We start from the raw sequence: 20347 nt of genomic DNA, 5'->3' as shown, positions 1-20347 counted from the left end.
CCACCTTCTACTGTTTGGGTGTTCACAGTATCAGAACCTATTCCTTTATTAGGACTTTATTAGAAAATTACCATTCCATATTCTGCCCAGATGAAAGAGAAGGAGACCTTTGGTTTTTGCCATTTCATTTACAGTTTTTCAACCAATCATATTGTATTGAACCATGTACATCTGTGGTACCTGGTATCTACAAGTCCTGAGAGGCAAACCAACCACCACTGCTGTTATTACCCACCAAAGTAGTTTCTGTTGCACAAATGCAGTTACCTCTTATCCATCCCCTGTTCTTCCAAAAATATTATTGTATTAATTTCATGAATAATGAGTTTCCCTTTTTTTATTTTCCCTTGTTATTTGTATACTATTTTCATTTATAAACATGAGTTGTACATGTTTCAAGCTTAATGTGAATTTCTGTTCATTTTTATAAATAATTCAAGATGCTTCATTTAGACCGATATATTGCTTTCCAGAAAAGATATGTACTACCAGCAGCGAATGGGGGTGCTCATGTCTCCAGCCTCATGCCAAAACTCACAACACAGAATAAAACCAAATGAACGTTTTGGCCAAAATTAAATAATGTGTTCTAATTCACATTTTCCACCTTTTTCAAGTATGTGAATAACCAGCTTACTGGTTATTTATATTACTCCTTTTATCTTTTGATTTTTAATACTCTGCCTATTTACCTCAAGCTACTTTGATTACTTGTCTTATTGGTTTACAAAAACTCTTTATACATTAAGGATGTAAATCCTTTTTCTTACTATTGATCACTTACTTTTTGAGAAATATTAACTTGCTTTTCTTCTGCTTGATTCCTAATATGTATGTGTTCAATAGCTGCTCTTTATCATTAAGATATATTTTTAATATTCCTCTCCACAGGCAGATCCTTGCAGCAGCCAAAAGAGCTGACCAAGTAGGCCATTTCCTTTGGGTGGGATCAGACAGCTGGGGATCCAAAATAAACCCACTGCACCAGCATGAAGATATTGCAGAAGGAGCCATCACCATTCAGCCCAAGCGAGCAACTGTGGAAGGTATGAGTTTTGTCAGTAGCATGATACTCTAAGAGAATGGTTGGTGCTGTGTAGGGTGGCTAAAGCGTGTGTCTCTTTGTGGATTTGGATTTTTACATAATTTATGCAGGATAGTTTCAAACTTGCAGCTATGAAATACAAATGAGGCCCTATATCTGGTCTGTTCTTTTAGTTGATAGTCTTCTTTTGAAAAGATCATGTTATGTTCATAATAATATCCCAATTAGCATATATCCTTTGTTTTATTATGCTATAAGAGCTTTCTGAGAGATCATTACCCTTAATAAGAAGTGAAATAATAACACAATCAAAGTGTATATAAGTGAGCTGCATTTTCTAAGAGGGTATTTTCCCTTTGTAATTTATCCATTACTTCTGTAGCAGGATAACTATAGGGATTCTTTTCCCCCGTTACCTCTTGAGGTCTCTTCTAACCCCCAAGATCATACAGCATATGATCCAGCTCAGGCACCAACATCACCTTGCCTTTCTGAGGCTCTTTTGTTCTTGCTTTCTTTTTCTCTTTCTCTTTCTCTTTCTCTTACCTTCTGAAATTGCTGCCCCTTTTCTTTTCCTTTGCTTTCCTTGCTGCTACAAAGATTCTTCGAGAGGTAGAAGGAGGAGAGGGCGTTTATTGGCATCTTTCTGATCTAACAAAAGTTGCTGATTACAATTTATGTTCTCCTTTAATTTGAATAGTTATTGCTAAAAGAAGACACTGTAAAGAAAAGCAACTCTTCCGCTGGTATCCTGCTTTGTCTTCCTTTTCGGATGGGCCAGGTCTCCAAAGATTCCATAAAACATGCTTTGCACGTTAAAAAGAACTCCACCCTCTCACTCACAAAGAATCAAATATTTGCCTTTCTTTCTATTCTGTCTCTACTCCAACCTAAGTAATTATTCTCCCCAGAATGCTGCATGTTCTATGTGGAACTTTTTAAACAAGCCAGGTTGTGGCTCTGTCACTGTTTCCTTTCTATGTTATCTCAGGGAGATAAAGATCCCATGAGTCACCCATGTGTTCATTGAGAGGCTTTGAATTAATTTAATTCCCAAATATATGTCTGGAGAAGATTGCCTATCTTCCTACCCAACCCAATACATCTGCAAATGACCTACAGGAATAAAATCCATTTTAACTCTTTCCACTCCTTTTCACTAAAAACTTAACTGTCTACTGTGTGCTTTACTTTGTGCTGAGTTGGAAAAATAAGAGGACAAAAATCCCATCCTCAAAGCATACAGAGCTCAGTAAAGGTATCAGAAGATAGTTGATGACTGTGTAACATGAGAAATACTGTAAGCACAGTGCTGAATAGATGGTGTGGGGTAGGATAAAATGCAAGCTTGTCTAGGGTGGTGATGCTGTGGTTGCGGAAAGATGCCTGTGAGGAGGTGAAACAGGAAGTGATGCACTAAAGCTCATCAGACCACGCGGAGAAACTCCTATACTCCGAACCCAGGAGGAGGGAGCAGAGGAGTGAAGGAGCAGGGCATATTGGGGTAACTTTAAATAATTCATTCTGCAGCCCAGTCCTTCATTGTAGCCAGCCTTAAATCCTTCCAGTTCTCTTTTTTTCTTTACACTTTGTTTTTAACATCTTTATTGGAATATAATTGCTTTACAATGGTGTGTTAGTTTCCGCTTTATAATAAAGTGAATCAGCTATACATATACTTATATCCCCATGTCCCCCCTCTCTTGCGTCTCCCTCCCACCCTCCCTATCTCACCCCTCTAGGTGGACACAAAGCATCGAGCTGATCTCCCTGTGCTATGCGGCTGCTTCCCACTAGCTATCTATTTTACCTTTGGTAGTGTATATATGTCCATGCCACTCCCTCACTTCATCCCAGCTTACCCTTCCCCCTCCCTGTGTCCTCAGCCCATTCTCCCTGACTGCATCTTTATTCCTGTCCTGCCCCTATATTCTTCAGAACGTTTTTTTTTTTTTTTTTACAATCCATATATATGTGTTAGCGTATGGTATTTGTTTTTCTCTTTGTGACTTACTTCACTTTGTATGACAGAGTCCATCCACCTCACTACAAATAACTCAATTTTGTTTCTTTTTATGGCTGAGTAATATTCCATTGTATATATGTGCCACATCTTCTTTATCCATTCATCTGTCGATGGACACTTAGGTTGCTTCCATGTCCTGGCTATTGTAAATAGAGCTGCAATGAACATTGTGGTACATGTCTCTTTTTGAATTATGGTATTCTCAGGGTATATGCCCAGTAGTGGGATTGCTGGGTCGTATGGTAGTTCTATTTTTAGCTTTTTAAGGAACCTCCATACTGTTCTCCATAGTGGCTGTATCAATTTACATTCCCACCAACAGTGCAAGAGGGTTCCCTTTTCTCCACACCCTCTCCAGCATTTATTGTTTGTAGATTTTTTTGATGATGGCCATTCGGACTGGAGTGAGGTGATACCTCACGGTAGTTTTGATTTGCACTTCTCTAATGATTAGTGATGTTGAGCATCCTTTCATGTGTTTATTGGCAATCTGTATATCTCCTTTGGAGAAATGTCTGTTTAGGTCTTCTGCCCATTTTTGGATTGGGTTGTTTGTTTTTTTGATATTGAGCTGCATGAGCTGCTTGTAAATTTTGGAGATTAATCCTTTGTCAGTTGCTTCATTACGAATATTTTCTCCCATACTGAGGGTTATCTTTTCATCTTGTTTATGTTTTCCTCTGCTGTGCAAAAGCTTTTAAGTTACATTAGATCCCATTTGTTTATTTTGTTTTTATTTCCATTTCTATAGGAGGTGGGTCAAAAGGGATCTTGCTGTGATTTATTTCATAGACTGTTCTGCCTATGTTTTCCTCTAAGAGTTTTATAGTGTCTGGGCTTACATTTACGTCTTTAATCCATTATGAGTTTATTTTTGTGTATGGTGTTAGGGAGTGTTCTAATTTCATTCTTTTACATGTAGCTGTCCAGTTTTCCCAGCACCACTTATTGGAGAGGTTATCTTTTCTCCATTGTACATTCTTGCCTCTTTTATCAAATATAAGGTGACCATACGTGTGTGGGTTTCTCTCTGGGCTTTCTATCCTGTTCCATTTGTCTGTAGTTCTGTTTTTGTGCCAGTACCATACTGTCTTGATTACTGTAGCTTTGTAGTATTGTCTGAAGTCCAGGAGCCTGTTTCCTCCAGCTCTGTTTTTCTTTCTCAAGATTGCTTTGGCTATTTGGGGTCTTTGGTGTTTCCATATATATTGTGAAATTTTTTATTCTAGTTCTGTGAAAAATGCCATTGGTAGTTTGATAGGAATTGCATGGAATCTGTAGATTGCTTTGGGTAGTGTAGTCATTTTCACACTGTTGACTCTTCCAATCCAAGAACATGGTATATCTCTCCATCTGTTTGTATCATCTTAAGTTTTTTTCACCACTGTCTTGTAGTTTTCTGCATACAGGTCTTTTGTCTCTATGGGTAGGTTTATTCCTAGGTATTTTATTCTTTTTTGTTGCAGGGGTAAATGGAAGTGTTTCCTTAATTTCTCTTTCAGACTTTTCATTATTAGTGTACAGGAATGCAAGAGATTGCTGTGCATTCATTTTGTATCCTGCTACTTTACCAAATTCATTGATTAGCTTTAGTAGTTTTCCGGTAGCATCTTTAAGGTTCTCTATGTATAGTATCATGTCATCTGCAAACAGTGACAACTTTACTTCTTCTTTTCTGATTTGGATTCCTTTTATTTCTTTTTCTTCTCTGATTGCTGTGGCTAAAACTTCCAAGCTATGTTGAATAATAGTGGTGAGAGTTGACAACCTTGTCATGTTCCTGATCTTAGAGGAAATGGTTTCAGTTTTTCACCATTGAGAACGATGTTGGCTGTGGTTTGTCCTATGTGGCTTTTATTATGTTGAAGTAAGTTCCCTCTGTCCCTACTTTCTAGAGAGTTTTTATCATAAATGCATGTTGAATTTTGTCAGAAACTTTTTCTGCATCTATTGAGATGATCATATGGTTTTTCTCCTTCAATTTGTTAATATGGTGTATATCACTGATTGATTTGCATATATTGAAGAATCCTTGCATTCCTGGGATAAACTCCACTTGATCATGGTATGTGATCCTTTTAATGTGCTGTTAGACTTTGTTTGCTAGTATTTTGTTGAGGATTTTTGCATCTGTGTTCATCAGTGATATCCGCCTGTAGTTTTCTATTTCGGTGACATCTTTGTCTGGTTTTGGTATCAGGGTGATAGTGGCCTCATAGAATTAGTTTGGGAGTGTTCCTCCCTCTGCTATATTTTGGAAGTGTTTGAGCAGGATAGGTGTTAGCTCTTCTCTAAATGTTTGATAGAATTCACCTGTGAAGCCATCTGGTCCTGGGCTTTTGTTTGTTGGAAGATTTTTAATCACAGTTTCAATTTCAGTGCTTGTGATTGGTCTGTTTATATTTTCTATTTCTTCCTGGTTCATTCTTGGAAGGTTGTGCTTTTCTGAGAATTTGTCCACTTCTTCCAGGTTGTCCATTTTATTGGCATATAATTGCTTGTAGTAATCTCTCATGATCTTTTGTATTTCTGGAGTGTCAGTTGTTACTTCTCCTTTTTCATTTCTAATTCTATTGATTTCAGTCTTTTCCCCTTTTTTCTTGATGAGCCTGGCTAATCGTTTATCAATTTTGTTTATCTTCTCAAAGAACCAGCTTATAGTTTTATTGATCTTTGCTATTGTTTCCTTCATTTCTTTTTCATTTATTTCTGATCTGATCTTTATGATTTCTTTCCTTCTGCTAACTTTGCAGTTTTTTTGTTCTTCTTTTTCTAATTGCTTTAGGTGTAAGGTTAGGTTTTTTATTTGAGATGTTTCTTGTTTCTTGAGGTAGGATTGTATTGATAGAAACTTCCCTCTTAAAACTGCTTTTGCTGCATCCCATAGGTTTTGGGTAGTCATGTTTTCATTGTCATTTGTTTCTAGGTATTTTTTTATTTCCTCTTGGATTTCTTCAGTGATCTCTTGGTTATTTAGTAGTGTATTGTTTAGCGTCCATGTGTTTGTATTTTTTGCACATTTTTTCCTGCAATTGATATCTAGTCTCATAGCGTTGTGGTTGGAAAAGATACTTGATACGATTTCAATTTTCTTAAATTTACCAAGGCTTGATTTGTTACCCAGGATATGATCTATCCTGGAGAATGTTCCATGAGCACTTGAGAAGAAAGTGTATTCTGTTTTTTTTGAATGGAAGTCCTATAAATATCAATAAAGTCCATCTTGTTTAATGTGTCATTTAAAGCTTGTGTTTCCTTATTTATTTTCATTTTTGTTGATCCGTCCATTGGTGAAAATGGGGTGTTAAAGTCCCCTAGTATGATTGTGTTACTGTCGATTTCCCCTTTTATGGCTGTTAGTATTTGCCTTATGTATTGAGGTGCTCCTATGTTGGGTGCATAAATATTTACAATTGTTATACCTTTCTCTTGGCTCGATCCCTTGATCATTATATAGTGTCCTTCTTTGTCTCTTGTAATAGTCTTTATTTTAAAGTCTATTTTGTCTGATATGAGAATTGCTACTCCAGCTTTCTTTTGATTTCCATTTGCATGGAATATCTTTTTCCATCCCCTCACTTTCAGTCTGTATGTGTCCCTAGGTCTGAAGTGGGTCTCTTGTAGACAGCATGTATATGGGTCTTGTTTTTGTATCCATTCAGCCAGTCTATGTCTTTTGGTTGGAGCATTTAATCCATTTACATTTAAGGTAGTTATCGATATGTATATTCCTGTTACTGTTTTCTTAATTGTTTTGAGTTTGTTATTGTAGGTCTTTTCCTTCTCTTGTGTTTCCTGCCTAGAGAAGTTCCGTTAGCATTTGTTGTAGAGCTGGTTTGGTGGTGCTGAATTCTCTTAGCTTTTGCTTGTCTGTAAAGGTTATAATTTCTCCATTGAATCTAAATGAGATCCTTGCTGGGTAGAGTCATCTTGGTTGTAGGTTTTTCCCTTTCATCACTTTAAATATGTCCTGCCACTCCCTTCTGCCTTGCAGAGTTTCTTTTGAAAGATCACCTGTTAGCCTCATGGGGATTCCCTTGTATGTTATTTGTTGTTTTTCCCTTGCTGCTTTTAATATTTTTTCTTTGTATTTAATTTTTGATAGTTTGACTAATATGTGTCTTGGAGTGTTTCTCCTTGGATTTATCCTGTATGGGACTCCCTGCTCTTCCTGGACTTGATTGACTATTTCCTTTCCCATATTAGGGAAGTTTTCAACTATAGTCTCTTCAAATATTTTCTCAGTCCCTTTCTTTTTCTCTTCTTCTTCTGGGACCCCTATAATTCAAGAGTTGGTGTGTTTAATGTTGTCCCAGAGGTCTCTGAGACTGTCCTCAATTCTTTTCATTCTTTTCTTTATTCTGCTCTGCTTTAGCTATTTCTACTATTTTAACTTCCAGATCACTTATCCATTCTTCTGCCTCATTTATTCTGCTATTGACTCCTTCTAGAGAATGTTTAATTTCATTTATTGTGTTGTTCATCATTGTTTGTTTGCTGTTTAGTTCTTCTAGGTCCTTGTTAAACGTTTTTTGTATTTTCACCATTCTATTTCCAAGATTTTGGGTCATCTTTACTATCATTACTCTGAATTCTTTTTCAGGTAGACTGCCTATGTCCTCTTCATTTGTTTGGTCTGGTGGGTTTTTACTTTGCTTCTTCATCTCCTGTGTGTTTTTCTGTCTTCTCATTTTGCTTACCTTACTGTGTTTGGGGTCTCCTTTTTACAGGCTGCAGGTTCATAGTTCCCATTGTTTTTGACGTCTGCCAAAAGGTTGGTTCAGTGGGTTGTGTAGGCTTCCTGGTGGAGGGGACTCATGCCTGTGTTCTGGTGGATGAGGCTGGATCTTGTTTACTGGTGGGCAGGACCGCGTCCATTGTTGTGTTTTGGGGTGTCTGTTACCTTATTATGATTTTAGGCAGCCTCTTTGCAAATGGGTGGGTTTGTGTTCCTGTTTTGCGAGTTGTGTGGCATAGGGTGTCCAGCAATGTAGCTTGCTTGTCGTTGAGTGGAGCTGGGTCTTAGCGTTGAGATAGAAATCTCTGGGAGATCTTTCACTGTTTGATATTATGTGGAGCCGGGAGGTCTGTCGTGGACCAATGTCCTGAACTCAGGTCTCCCACCTCAGAGGCACAGGCCTGACACCCCGCCCGAGCACCAAGACCCTTTTAGCCACATGGCCAGGTGCGTGGGGAGTTTCTTACATTTTGGGAAGTCTGAGATCTTCTGACAGCATTCAGTAGGTGTTCTGTAGGAGTTGTTTCACATGTAGATGTATTTCTGATGTATTTGTTGGGAGGAAGGTGATCTCCACGTCTTACTCCTCTGCCATCTTGAAGGTCTCTCTACATGTTATTTTTGAAAATGCTCCTGACAGAAGATAGAGATGCAGCCAAAGGTGTTGCATGTGGTGCCAACTCTCTGGTTCCACGGATTCCCCCTTCTAGTTCTTTAAAAAGTTTCCCATTCATTGGGAAAACTCTTCCCTCTCCTAGAGTAGTGGTCACTGTGCTATTTGCCTGATTAACTCCTTTATATTCTTTGGGTCTCTGCTTAGATATTAATTTTCCTTGGAAGCCGTCTGCAACCATTGCACCCCATCCAGGTCTGGTTAGGGGCTTCTTCTGTTGCTTCTATTGCACCCTACATACTCCATACCATTATAATATCTCTTTACTTGTCTCTATGTGGAAACCTATCCATTATGCATCATTGTACCACCAGCACCTTGAACTTGGCCTGGATATGGCAGGTGATCAAACATGTTTTTAAGTGGTTGGATGCCTGGATGGATGGAGGAATTACGGGCCACATAAAGGTATGGCACAAAATATGGATGATAAGTGGACCAGAGTTGGATCATGAAGGGTCTTAGAAACTACACTTAGGAATTTGTATTTCAGGCAACATCTGAGTATGAAAATGGGATGTGATAAGAGGGATTTAGAAAGCGCACTCAGATGACTCTATGAAGGGATGAAGTGCAGGATTTGGGTGGGTGTCAAAGCAAAGCAACAGATTACAGGGTCTCTTCTGAGGTCCTCTCTTCCTAAGCGGTAGGTACATCATAGGCATGTTAGTAACTCCATGGTTTCTACCTCCAGCTTCAAGATATTTTAGGAAATTACTAAGTACTTCAAAATTTTTATAAATTCTTGAAACAAAATACTTCTTCATGTATATATAGGGATACACAAAGTTATTAAATTAGACACAAAACAGCATCCTGAATCTGCCAAGAAAAATGTGGTCTCAAAAATGAAATGGAGGAGAAATGGTATTATCAATGAAAGTACTATTGAAATGTGACGGAACAGCAACTCTTCATGCAAAACTCTCCATTCCTCCCCAGATAGAACATGAGGCTTTTTATGTGACTGTTTAGAAATGGTGTGGCTTCTATCTAGCCATATTGTCTTCTGCATTGATAAAAAGAGCAGCGAAGATTAGTTCACTAATGTTTAGGATGAGACCACAGGATTGTGGCTGTGCATTTATAGTGCCACACTCCTAAGGAAGTGAAAAAGGAAATGCATTCCATCACACTGAGTTTTCTGAACAAAGCTATGAAATATCTCAAATGAAACTACAGAGTGTATTCTGTATGAGCAATTAAGTTTTCCTCTCCTGTGTTTTTTCCTTTTCTTTTCCTTTTTGGTGGTTGTTCCATACCGGATTCTACTGGGATAGACATCATCCAAATAGTCATAATACTGCTACATCCCTCTATCTTTGCCTGGGTTGTGCAATGCTGTACCTTGTAATGTAAATAAGAAAAACCCAATCAATAATCAACATGTCTTTTTTCCTTTATATCGTATTTTGAACACATTTGGCAAACACCTAAATTTTTGGCTTCTCTTCTGTGTATCTGCATGAACAATTAACAACAAATTGCCTTAGGCCAAAGGGCTAGCAAGTGCATTGCCCCTGTGAAAGTCGTGTTCATCTTCTTTTAGCTTCTATCTGTATTTATTCTCCAGTTTTAGAAAACAAGTCCTCAGTGTTTGCTAGCCCAGGGGGTCATTTTCCCCCACTTACAATTAGATGATGATAGGAACCGTGCCCGGGAAAGGTCACCCGTGGCCCTGTTGTCTGCCCAGCATTCATGGGAGATCTAGAGTGTTTCCAGACTTGGCAGCATTTCTCCAGCTCCTGAGCCAAAACCCTTCCATCATTTTTAGTTTTTCTGTATTGTCTGATGAGTCAAGGGGCCCCTGGCATTTTCCTCTCTTCTGTTGCCCCATTAACAGGGATCCCCAGTCATCGTCTCCAGCCCTGAACAAGTCCTCAAAGCAAAATGCCCAAATCGCCTTCCACTCTTTGCTCTCCAAAATGCTCCACTTCTCTGAGGGTAGGCTGTCCTGGGCATCCTCTAATTATAGCCAGCAAGGATCATGGGCTAGGTTCTTTTCATCTCTGACATAATCATTAACATTAGGGAGCGAGCATAATGAAGGGTGGATTTTCAAAGCCGACTCTAATGGTTCCGACTATTGGTGATGATTTTCAAATGGGTCTATAGCACAGCTTGGTTCCTGAATTAAATCTGTGATATGTGTAAGAAAAGACAAAAAGCGCTCTGGACCTGGCATGAAAAAATTGGTTATTTCATGCATTTTCTAACTCAAGATAGAAACAATTTCTGTTGTTTTCTTAAAACCAGAGATCAAAGCTTTGAAGAACTGAACTAAAATGTTTTTGGCTCCAATTTAGATATACCCTACTTTAGTCTTCCTTGATTACCTGGAATGTTCCACACACATCATAAAGTTTTGTTAGGGGAATGAGAGAAAATGCCAAGAAATGAAATATTGCCTTAAACCACAATATTATTTCTAAGCAATGCTATAATTAATAAAAGACCTATAACCTTGTTTAATGAAAGAGGAATGAGACTATTCCATGTTCAGTGTTATGACAGTTTTTTTCATTGAATCTGTCATAAATGTTTATAAGCTCTAGCAAGGTATCAGCCACTGATCTAAACACTGAGCTATAGCGAGTGACAATGCAGATCACACCCCTGCTCTCCTGGAGTTACCCTCCTAATATGGAGTTGACAAGTGGTAAAGAAGAGTATAAATAAGAAAATATCACATTGGGATAATTACTATCAAGTGTATTTCCCTAAGGACCAACTTGTAAATTATTGAGATACAAATGAAAAAGAAAGAAGAAGAGAGACAAGGCAACCGGTATACCATGCAGGTTAGAAAAAAATAAGAGATTTGGAGGATCTGTAGGAATGTCAGTAGCTCAAACCTATTGAACCTGTTCTGGACTCCTGGCACATATTTATATCAGATCCTTACACTGCCTAAAATACCTTGCCTTTTTTTTTTTTTTTTAGTCTATTTGTTTTATTTATTTATTTTTGGCTGCGTTGGGTCTTCGTTGCTGTGTGTGGGCTTTCTCTAGTTGTGGTGTGCGGGCTTCTCATTGTCGTGGCTTCTCGTGTTGTGGAGCATGGGCTCTAGGCACAGGCTTTAGTAGTTGTGGCACATGGGCTCAGCAGCTGTGGCTCGTAGGCTCTAGAGTGCAGGCTCAGTAGTTGAGGCGCACGGGCTTAGCTGCTCCGCGGCATGTGGGATCTTCCCAGACCAGGGCTCGAACCCACGTCCCGTGCATTCGCAGGCAGATTCTTAACCACTGCGCCACCAGGGAAGGTTTCCCATTTCACTGTTTCTGACCGATCTGGAAAATACTGGGGTTTTTGTGGTTGATCAAATCATTAATGTTTTTAAAGACTTCCTTCTTTTTCCAGAGTTAGTCTACACTGAGAAACCAAACTCAATGCTCCCGCAGTCCAAAAGGTGTCACATACCCCCTTTATGACAAACACAAATCATACTCATGGGCAGCAAGCCCAACTGGAATCTGATCCTTCAGGACAGTGCCTAAGACCCATGGCTTCCCTGGGATTATCCATCTTTTTTTTTTTTTCCTGAAACTTTGCCATTTACTAATATAGCCCTAGCACAGAGTAAGTCCTAAAACAACAAATTTATCATTTTTGTCTGTTATATCTGAATCTGTCTATAATACCTGAACATACAAAAGACTGCATATTTGTATGAATTTGAAGTTTCTTAAGATGGCAAAAATATTCATCCAAATGGCTTTTCTCTCTGACTTTGTATTCTAAGATATTTAGTCAAAAAGGTCTCCACTTCAGGATTTGACCAGAAATTTCAAAGGTGGGTTTATACACTTTTCTATTTGCTTCCCTTAAGAGTATCTCTTGCCTTCTTTGTTCATCTTGCCTTTTCTTTCAGATTTTGAGAGACTTCCCATGCAGGACTGACACAATGGCTCAATTAGGTGATTTCCTGAGATGTTACAAACAAACACGGAAAGGCTCAGCCTTGACTCCTCAGAAAGCAGAAAGTACAGCAGAGGCTGCCTCTATTTGTGTTAGACATTTCATTGGGAACTTCCTTTCCAAACTGTACTGCGTGTTTCTTTCATAGATGGTATATTTGGTGTTGTATCTAAAAGGTGTCACCATACCCAAGGTCATCTAGATTTTCTCTTATGTTATCTTCTAGGAGTTTTATAGTTTTGTGTTTTACATTTAGCTCTATGATCCATTTTCAGTTAATTTTTGTGTAGAGTGTAAGGTGTGTGTCTAAACTGAATTTTTTTCATGTGGATGTCTAGTTGTTAAAGCACCATTTGTTGAGGAGACTATCTTTGCTCCATTGTATTGCCTTTGCTCTTTTGTCAAAGATCAGCTGACTGTATTTATGGGGTCCTATTTCTGGATGCTCTCTTCTGTTCCATTGACCTATTTGTCTATTATTTCGCAGATACCACATTGTCTTGATTACTATCACTTTATAGTAAGTCTTGAAGTTGGATAGCATCAGTCCTCCACGTTCATTCTTCTCCTTCAATATTATGTTAGCTATTGTGAGTCTTTTGCCTCTTCATGTAAACTTTAGAATCAGTTTGTTAGTATCCATAAAATAATTTCCTGAGATTTTTATTGGGATTGCATTGGATCAATAGATCAATTTGGGTAGAACTGACATCTTGACAGTATTAAGCTTCCCTCTCCATGAACATGGAGTATTTCTCCATTTATTTAGTTCTTCTTTGATTTCATTCATCAGTGTTTCGTAGTTTTTCTCATATAGATCTTGTACATATTTTATTAGATTTATACCTAAGGATATAATAAGGATAGTTTTATGTCTTATTCCCAATCTATATAACTTATATTTCCTTTCTCTTGTCTTAGTACATTAGCAAAGACTTCCTTTATGAAAGTGAAAAGGTATAGTGGGAGGGGACATCCTTGCTTTGTAGTTTATCTTAGTAAGGGAAAGCTTTGAATTTCTCACCATTAAGTATGATGTTAGCTGTAGATTTTTTTGTAGATATATAATTTTTTTTAACAAACTTAGACTATAAGTTAAGTCATATTACTGTAAAATAAAAATTCAGATAGTTTCAAGAACGATTGTTGCCTTCACTATACATGCCTACAGTTATAACCATGTAATAACAGGTAATGTTATTTTGTTAAATTTTATCATGAAATGAAGCCATTTTATATACATAGGAATTCTATGTAGGAATAGGAATTAGGAATTCTATGAAAATATTTATGCAAGGATTGTCTTTGAAGAAAAATGTAAACTAGGGAATGCTTTTATAATTGTGAAATCAGCACAGCCTATGCTTCATTGATTGGCAAAAACATTATTTTAAAAAAGAGAGAGAGATGTAATATTTCAAACAAATACCCTACTGTGTTGAAATTAGAAATGTATAAATATTGATAACCTAATTTTAATTTTGATTTGAAAAGCAGAATGCCAAAATGTCTTAATAAAGCATATTTTAGGCCGAGGAATGTGACACTGATAATATTATTTTGGGATTCCATTCAGTTAGCACATTCCACACTGCATTGATTCCTTGCTTAAAATAAATCATGACTTTTTTGTGCTCTTTGCCCAATTGAGAACTGATTGTGTGTGTAATCTGTGCTCAAGGTTACATACTGTTCCTCTAATTATAGCTCCAGCAACTTTCCTCCCTGAGTCATCACATTCAGGAACTTTCACTTTATAATATACCTCCCCCTTTCTTTTACCCACTCCAAAATTGTATTCACTGTCATCACATCATCATTAATGTTTCTTTATATCACAGAATTATAGGTAATGAGCTGTTAGATGTGGAAGAGATCATTTATTGTCAATCAGTTAACAAATGTTGGCTGTCTACTCTCTGACAGGCACTGACCAGGTACTGGTAACCAGAAAACAAAAATTCTTTCCCTCATGGAGATTAAGGTATAGCAGAGGGAGAGAGATAATTATTAATAGGCTTAATAAATAAGTAAATAATAGACAGTGTTAGCTGTTGGTAAATTGTATAAATTTTATCTCTTTATGGATATTCTCATTTTGTTTATTCATCATTTTCCTCATTTTCTTTCTTTGTTCATGATTTCCTTTAAATATTTGAGCATATTTAAGACAATTGACTCAAAATCTTTTTCTAGTAAGTCCAGTGTCTGGGCATACTAATGGATGGTTTATGTCATTTTCCCCCTTTGAATGTACTATACTTACCTATTTCTTTGTATGCTTTGTGATTCTTTTGTTGAAAACCGGGCATTTGAATATTATAATGTGGTACCTCTGAAACTCAGATTCTCCATCTTTCCCAGGGTTTGATGTTCTTGCTTGTCAAAGGCAGAAGTTGTTGGTTTGTTTAGTGACTTCTCCAAACTTAAAAAGACAGTATTCCTTATCATGTGTGGTCACTGAACTGCCTGCTCTGTTAGCTTGCATTCAGCTAGCATTTTGACAGAGATTTCCTTGAATGCCAGGAGCTAAAACAAAAAAAAAAATACTTTTCACAGCTGATTAATTTATTAGGGCTGCCATAACAAAGTACTATAGAATGGGTGGCTTAAACAACAGAAATTTATTGTTTCACCGTTCTGAAGGCTAGAAGTCCAAGATTAAGGTGTTGGCAGGATTATTCCTTGTTAGGGTTATGAAAGAAAATCTGTTCCATGCCTCTTGCCTACCTTCTGATGATTTGCTGGCAATCTTGGTATTTCTTGGGTCCCTTTCATCTTCACATGATGATCTCCCTATGTGTGTATGTCTCTCTGTTCTGATTTTCCCTTTTATGAGGATGCCTTTCATATTGGAAAGGGTCCACTCTAAAGACTTCATCTTAACTTTACTAATTACATTTGTAATGACCTATTTCGAATAAGGTCACATTTGAGATGCTGGGGTCTCGGGTTTCAACATGTGAATTTTGAGGGAGACTTAATTTAGCACATAGCACTCAGTCTTTGTGGATTGGCTCTGTTCTGGGGCCTTCCTTCCACACATAACCAGGCTGTTTGCAATTCTGCCTTAGCCTTTACTTCCTGCTTGTGCTGAACCTAGAGATTAGTCAAAGATGAAAGTTTAAGGTCAGGTCTTCTCATGATTTTTCTGAGCATCCATCCTGCCCTGGCTATATGTGTGACTTTCTAAATTCCCCAGTATACACAGGAATTTCTGAATGTCCTAATTTCCCAAAGAAACTCTTTTCAGATTTTCCTCCAAGGCTTTCTGCTGTCTGTTGTTTGTTTCCACCATAGTGTTTTGTTCTAGGTGACTATTGGTTTTCCATTCACCTTATAGTGTTTATGAACAATGCCTATGTTCTTCCCTCCCTGAATGAGTCCCAAGTTAGGTAAAACAGAGATAAGTATGTTGTGTCAATCCTTCAGGTACTCCCCATAAAGGTTGGAATAGAGAAATACAATACTTTGCTAATAAAGTCTACTCTGTTCTGTCCTGAGAACCAAGTACTAGGGTCTCCCCCTATGAATGCAGGCTGTGGTCTTCAGGTCTTCAAGACTGCCATTGAGGTAGGGTGGGGTGGGAAAAAGAAAATTAAAATGCCACAAAGCTTTTCTCCTGTTTTCAAGTTGGCCTTTTTCTTGATTCAGCATTCACTTGATTACTGTAAATCTTTGACCATTGTCCAGAGTTCTGGCAAAGTTGGTTTTGACAATTTCTGCTTATTTTCAATATTTCTGTTGAGGGACAGGAGTTTGGAGCTGCCTGTTCTGCTGTTTTGCTGACGTCACACCTGGCAAGTGCTATAAAGAAAGAAAAAGTAGAGCAGGGTAAGGGACATCATCAGCAGAGGTGGTGGGTGTTGCAGTTTTAAACAGAGTGGTCAAGGTAGGCTTCATTGACAAGATGACTTTTGTTAAATGATTCAAGGAAGTCAAGGGACCATCCAAGTATATAGCTGGGGGAAGATTTTACTGAGCATAGAAAGCAGTACAAGGGTCCTAGGGCAGGAAGATCCCTGGTGTATGTGAGGAACAAGGAAGCTGATGAGGCTGGAACAGAGTGAGCAAGAAGGAGCTAAAGTCAAAAGATAATGGGAGGAATGGGAGGGTGGGATCACACAGGACCTTGAAGGCCGTTATAAAGATTTTACCATTTATTATGAGTAAAGTAGAAGATCTTTGCAGCATTTGAACACAAGAAAAACTTGATCTATCCAACATGTTAAAAAGGATAATACTAACTCTTAGGGGAACAAGGGGAACAAGGATGAAGTCTGGGAGAGTGGTTCTGATGCTGTTACAGTACACCACGTAAGAGGTGATAGTAGAATGAAACTGGGAGGAAGCAGTGAAGGTAATGAGAAGTGTATGGATTTAAAATATAATTTGAAAGTAAAGCCAATAGGATTTTGGACATAAGAAAGATAAGTCAAGAATGATTGCAAAGTTCTTTACTTGAGCAACTAGAGAGATGGAATCATCATTAGCTGATGGGAAAAACAGTAATTAGAGCAGTTTTTATGTGAACAGACAACAATGTCAAATTTGGATGTGTTGAGCTGGAAATATTTATTAGACATCCAAGTGGAGATGTGAAGTAGACAATTGGGAATGTGAGCCTGGAACTTTTAAGAGGCTTTTGGAAAGAGAATTATTTTCCTGGAATCATTGAAATAGAGATGACATTTAAAGAAGTAATATAGAAAATAATAGGGAACCAAAGAGTGATTGCTCTAACATTCTGATATTAAGAGGCTGGGAAGAGGAAAAAGTAGATTGACCAGTGAGATCGCATAAAAACAACATGAGCCTGGTTTCTTGGAACCAGGCTAAGAAAATATTTCAGAGTATAAGTATTTCATCAGCAGCATCAAAATACTATTGCTTAGTCAGGTAGAGGTAACGGAGAATTGACCATTTAACTTGGCAGTGTGGAGTTCATTGGTGATTTTTTGACCATTTGTTACATTTGAGTGGTGTTGGCAAAAGCCTGGTTGAAGTACGTTTAAGAGAGAAATGGAGGAGTGAGTCTATAGTTAAATATAGTCCCCTAGAACTACTACTACCCTCTCCCAGTTTTCATACCACAGACCTCGAGGAAGGAGGACATGGTCACCCAGATCTTTTGAGTATATTCAAAGGATATTCCACTGTAAATGGCAAAAGAGTGACAATATATAGGACAAATAATAATTCTGTCCTCCAGAATATCAAGCCAATTTTGCATATGAGGTCATGTCATGACACATAGAGCAAAAGCCTTAGAGGAAGGCAAGTATTTACTATCGTAGCACCGTGATGCAGTCTACTTCTAGGCATTTGTTTCATATATTTGTACTTGTTTGTTTTTTGGCTTACAGAAAATATGTGGGGTGTGTGTTTGTGCGTGTGCATATGTGTGTGTGTGTTATATAATCACCACCAACTGTGTTGCTAGATACAGAGAGAGTGAATTTAGGTATGAATATAACTGAGCTCACTTCTTATGTTGCACCACCATTGAGCTAGGGTGCTAAGTAGGCATGGGAAAATATTTCCACTCCAGTTTTCTCATATAGAAAATGAATGGAAAGGATTAAATGATAGTGAGAAATTTTGTAGCCCTCATGTTCTCTGATTATCTATTGCAAAAAAAAAATGTGTGTGTGTGTGTGCAATGTAGGCAAAAAGAACTAACAAGGCTTTTCACAAGAGGAATAGGTGAAAGAAGAAAGAGAAGAAATCACAAGTATAGCAAAGTTCTGAGGACAGGATTAAAATAGATGGAAAAAACCCTGAAAATACCCATTTGGGTTTTATTCGTGTATAGTACAGTTAGAAAACAATGAAATTAATAGCTGAGAAGTTGAAGAAGAAGAAAAACAAGAAAGGGAACCAGGGAGAGGTGAAGTGTAAAATCGGAAGCTGAGAGAAAGGAAGAAATATACAAATAGAGAGTAGAGGGCAAGAAAATCACAAATACCTTAACCCTTTGAAAAGCCCTATCCTTGAAACTGATGAGTCCAAACATACTGTTCTTCTGTTTTCAGAGCTATTGTTTTTATTCTTATCACAAGGAAAAGGAAAGAATTTTTTATCTGTTTTCACCATTTAGAAGAGCACTGACTTGGTCCGTGACCTGGAAGAAGGCAGTTAGATAAAGACTGAGCATAAGGCCTCCTTCTTTGTCAGCAGTGGGTCATCCCAAGAGCCCACAAACTCACCTGTGGGCTGTGAAGAACTGCGCCTACAGTAGTTAAAAAATGCCATTAGTTTAGACTGAGTGTGAATAATAAGAGAGGCCCTTGAAACGATTAAATGCAGAGCTGACTATGAAAGCAAAGCTGAAGTGAGAATTTAAAGGGCCATTAACTTAGCCAAAAGGATGGCTGGAAGAAAAATCATTTATAAAAATTGGGAGATTGAAGGGGCTTCTTTAATGTTCTTTAACAAAAATTAGATGTTTGATAATCTCTTCTTACTTCGATAAGCAGGGGAAAAAACCCTCAAAATTAGAAATCTTTTTTTTTCAGGTTCAGTATGTTCTAGATGTTAGGTGTGTGCTATTAGGTTAATTAGAATTTTAAAGTTAAAATGACCTCCTTCCAACTTTAAGTAGAAACTTTTTTCTTCTCTTAGTCCATTGTGAAAGAGGATATGTTTCATAGTATTTGTCACTTGACTTAAGAAAGTTGCTTCCCTAACCTCTTAATGCTCCATCCTCTTTAATTTTGCTAAAACTATTTTTTCTTAAAATTCACATTTTAGACAAAAAGAACAGTTTGTCTTTTGGATTCAAGGAGGTTTTGGCACAAAACAACACGTTTGATTTTCCGAAGCCCCTTACTTAACATAAATTCAATACACTTTACTTGAGTACAGCCCAGAAATCCTAATAAGTTCTAGAGATAAGGGATAGGATACCACCCCCATATTAAAGGTCCTCTTGGTGTATTGGGGGAATCAGATAAAAAAAATCAGACCATCATAATGATCTCAGAGAGACACAGTGAGCGGTCTTGAAGAGAAATCTTAGTTCCCTGCTCAGGAATTGAACCTGGGTGGAATCCTAGCTGCTACTTCACCAGAGGCTGGAGGCTAGAGGCAAAGTGGCCCTGGCTCATGCCCCCGTTTGAAAGCAAGAATGTTTCAAGGAGGCAAAACTGTAAAAACAGGTACAAAGTTCATTATTAGAGATGCAGCGCAAGTAGGAGAGCACACAGAGAAGTAGTTTGTTTATCTACGACTGAAGCAAGGCAGAAGTACACACTCAGGGAGGAAGGGTGTGGGCGTCCTCTCTAAGGAGGAGGAGCTCAGTAAAGGGGCAGTTCAGTCATTTACATAGGACAGTTCTTCCGGGTCTTTGTTTACCTTTGGCCGATTATCTCATTTCTTTTCCCACATCTGACCTGCCCTAGGGTCTGCCCCCATCTGTATGCGCATCTTTTCGCCAAGATGGATTCCAGCGCGGAGGCCTGTGGGAGGCTTGCCATCACCTGTTATGGGATAGCACCCCTCCTTTTTGACCCCCAAGGAGCCTTCCTGAGCATGTACAGTCAGGGACATTTTCCTTGACCTCAGGAGTGCTCACCTTACCTCTTCAGCAGAGCTCAGCTCTTGCCACTAACTTTGTCCTTGGAGTGTCTGGGGAAACACAGCCTCAGTTTTACTCCACTTGACAAACAAACACCAGCTGTCGGGCCCAGGGGCCCACCTAATCTCCTACCTCATTAATGTCAGAGGGTGAATTGTGAGAATAGGGGTTTGCATGAACACTAATAGAGTGCATTAGCTGACAAAAGTGGGTGACACAAGAGTTAATCCTTAAAGAACTAATAGTAGGTGACCTAGTTAAGAAGGGGTTGAGGTGTTGCCTTTAGCGAGAACAGAATTTGCAAAGAGCCAAACGTAGCAAACAGCATGTTGACATATTAGAACGAGGTGGAGGTTGTGAAGAAGTTCGGT

The 20347-nt window shown here is 38.2% G+C and overlaps 1 protein-coding gene across 1 annotated transcript in view; it reads left to right on the top strand.

The window, feature by feature from the left end:
• GRM7 (glutamate metabotropic receptor 7) overlaps nucleotides 1-20347 on the top strand; it is an 818732-nt gene that overhangs the window by 450104 nt on the left and 348281 nt on the right. Inside the window, exon 4 of the mRNA XM_057555658.1 lies at nucleotides 892-1046. Within this exon, the coding sequence (XP_057411641.1) occupies nucleotides 892-1046 (155 nt within the window). The remainder of the gene's footprint in view (nucleotides 1-891; nucleotides 1047-20347) is intronic.

The sequence above is a fragment of the Balaenoptera acutorostrata genome, chromosome 10 (genome assembly GCF_949987535.1).
Source record: "Balaenoptera acutorostrata chromosome 10, mBalAcu1.1, whole genome shotgun sequence".
In the NCBI taxonomy this organism is placed as follows: domain Eukaryota; kingdom Metazoa; phylum Chordata; class Mammalia; order Artiodactyla; family Balaenopteridae; genus Balaenoptera; species Balaenoptera acutorostrata.
Note: the sequence above shows the minus strand (reverse complement) of the source record. Positions and strands in the feature narration are given on the sequence as shown.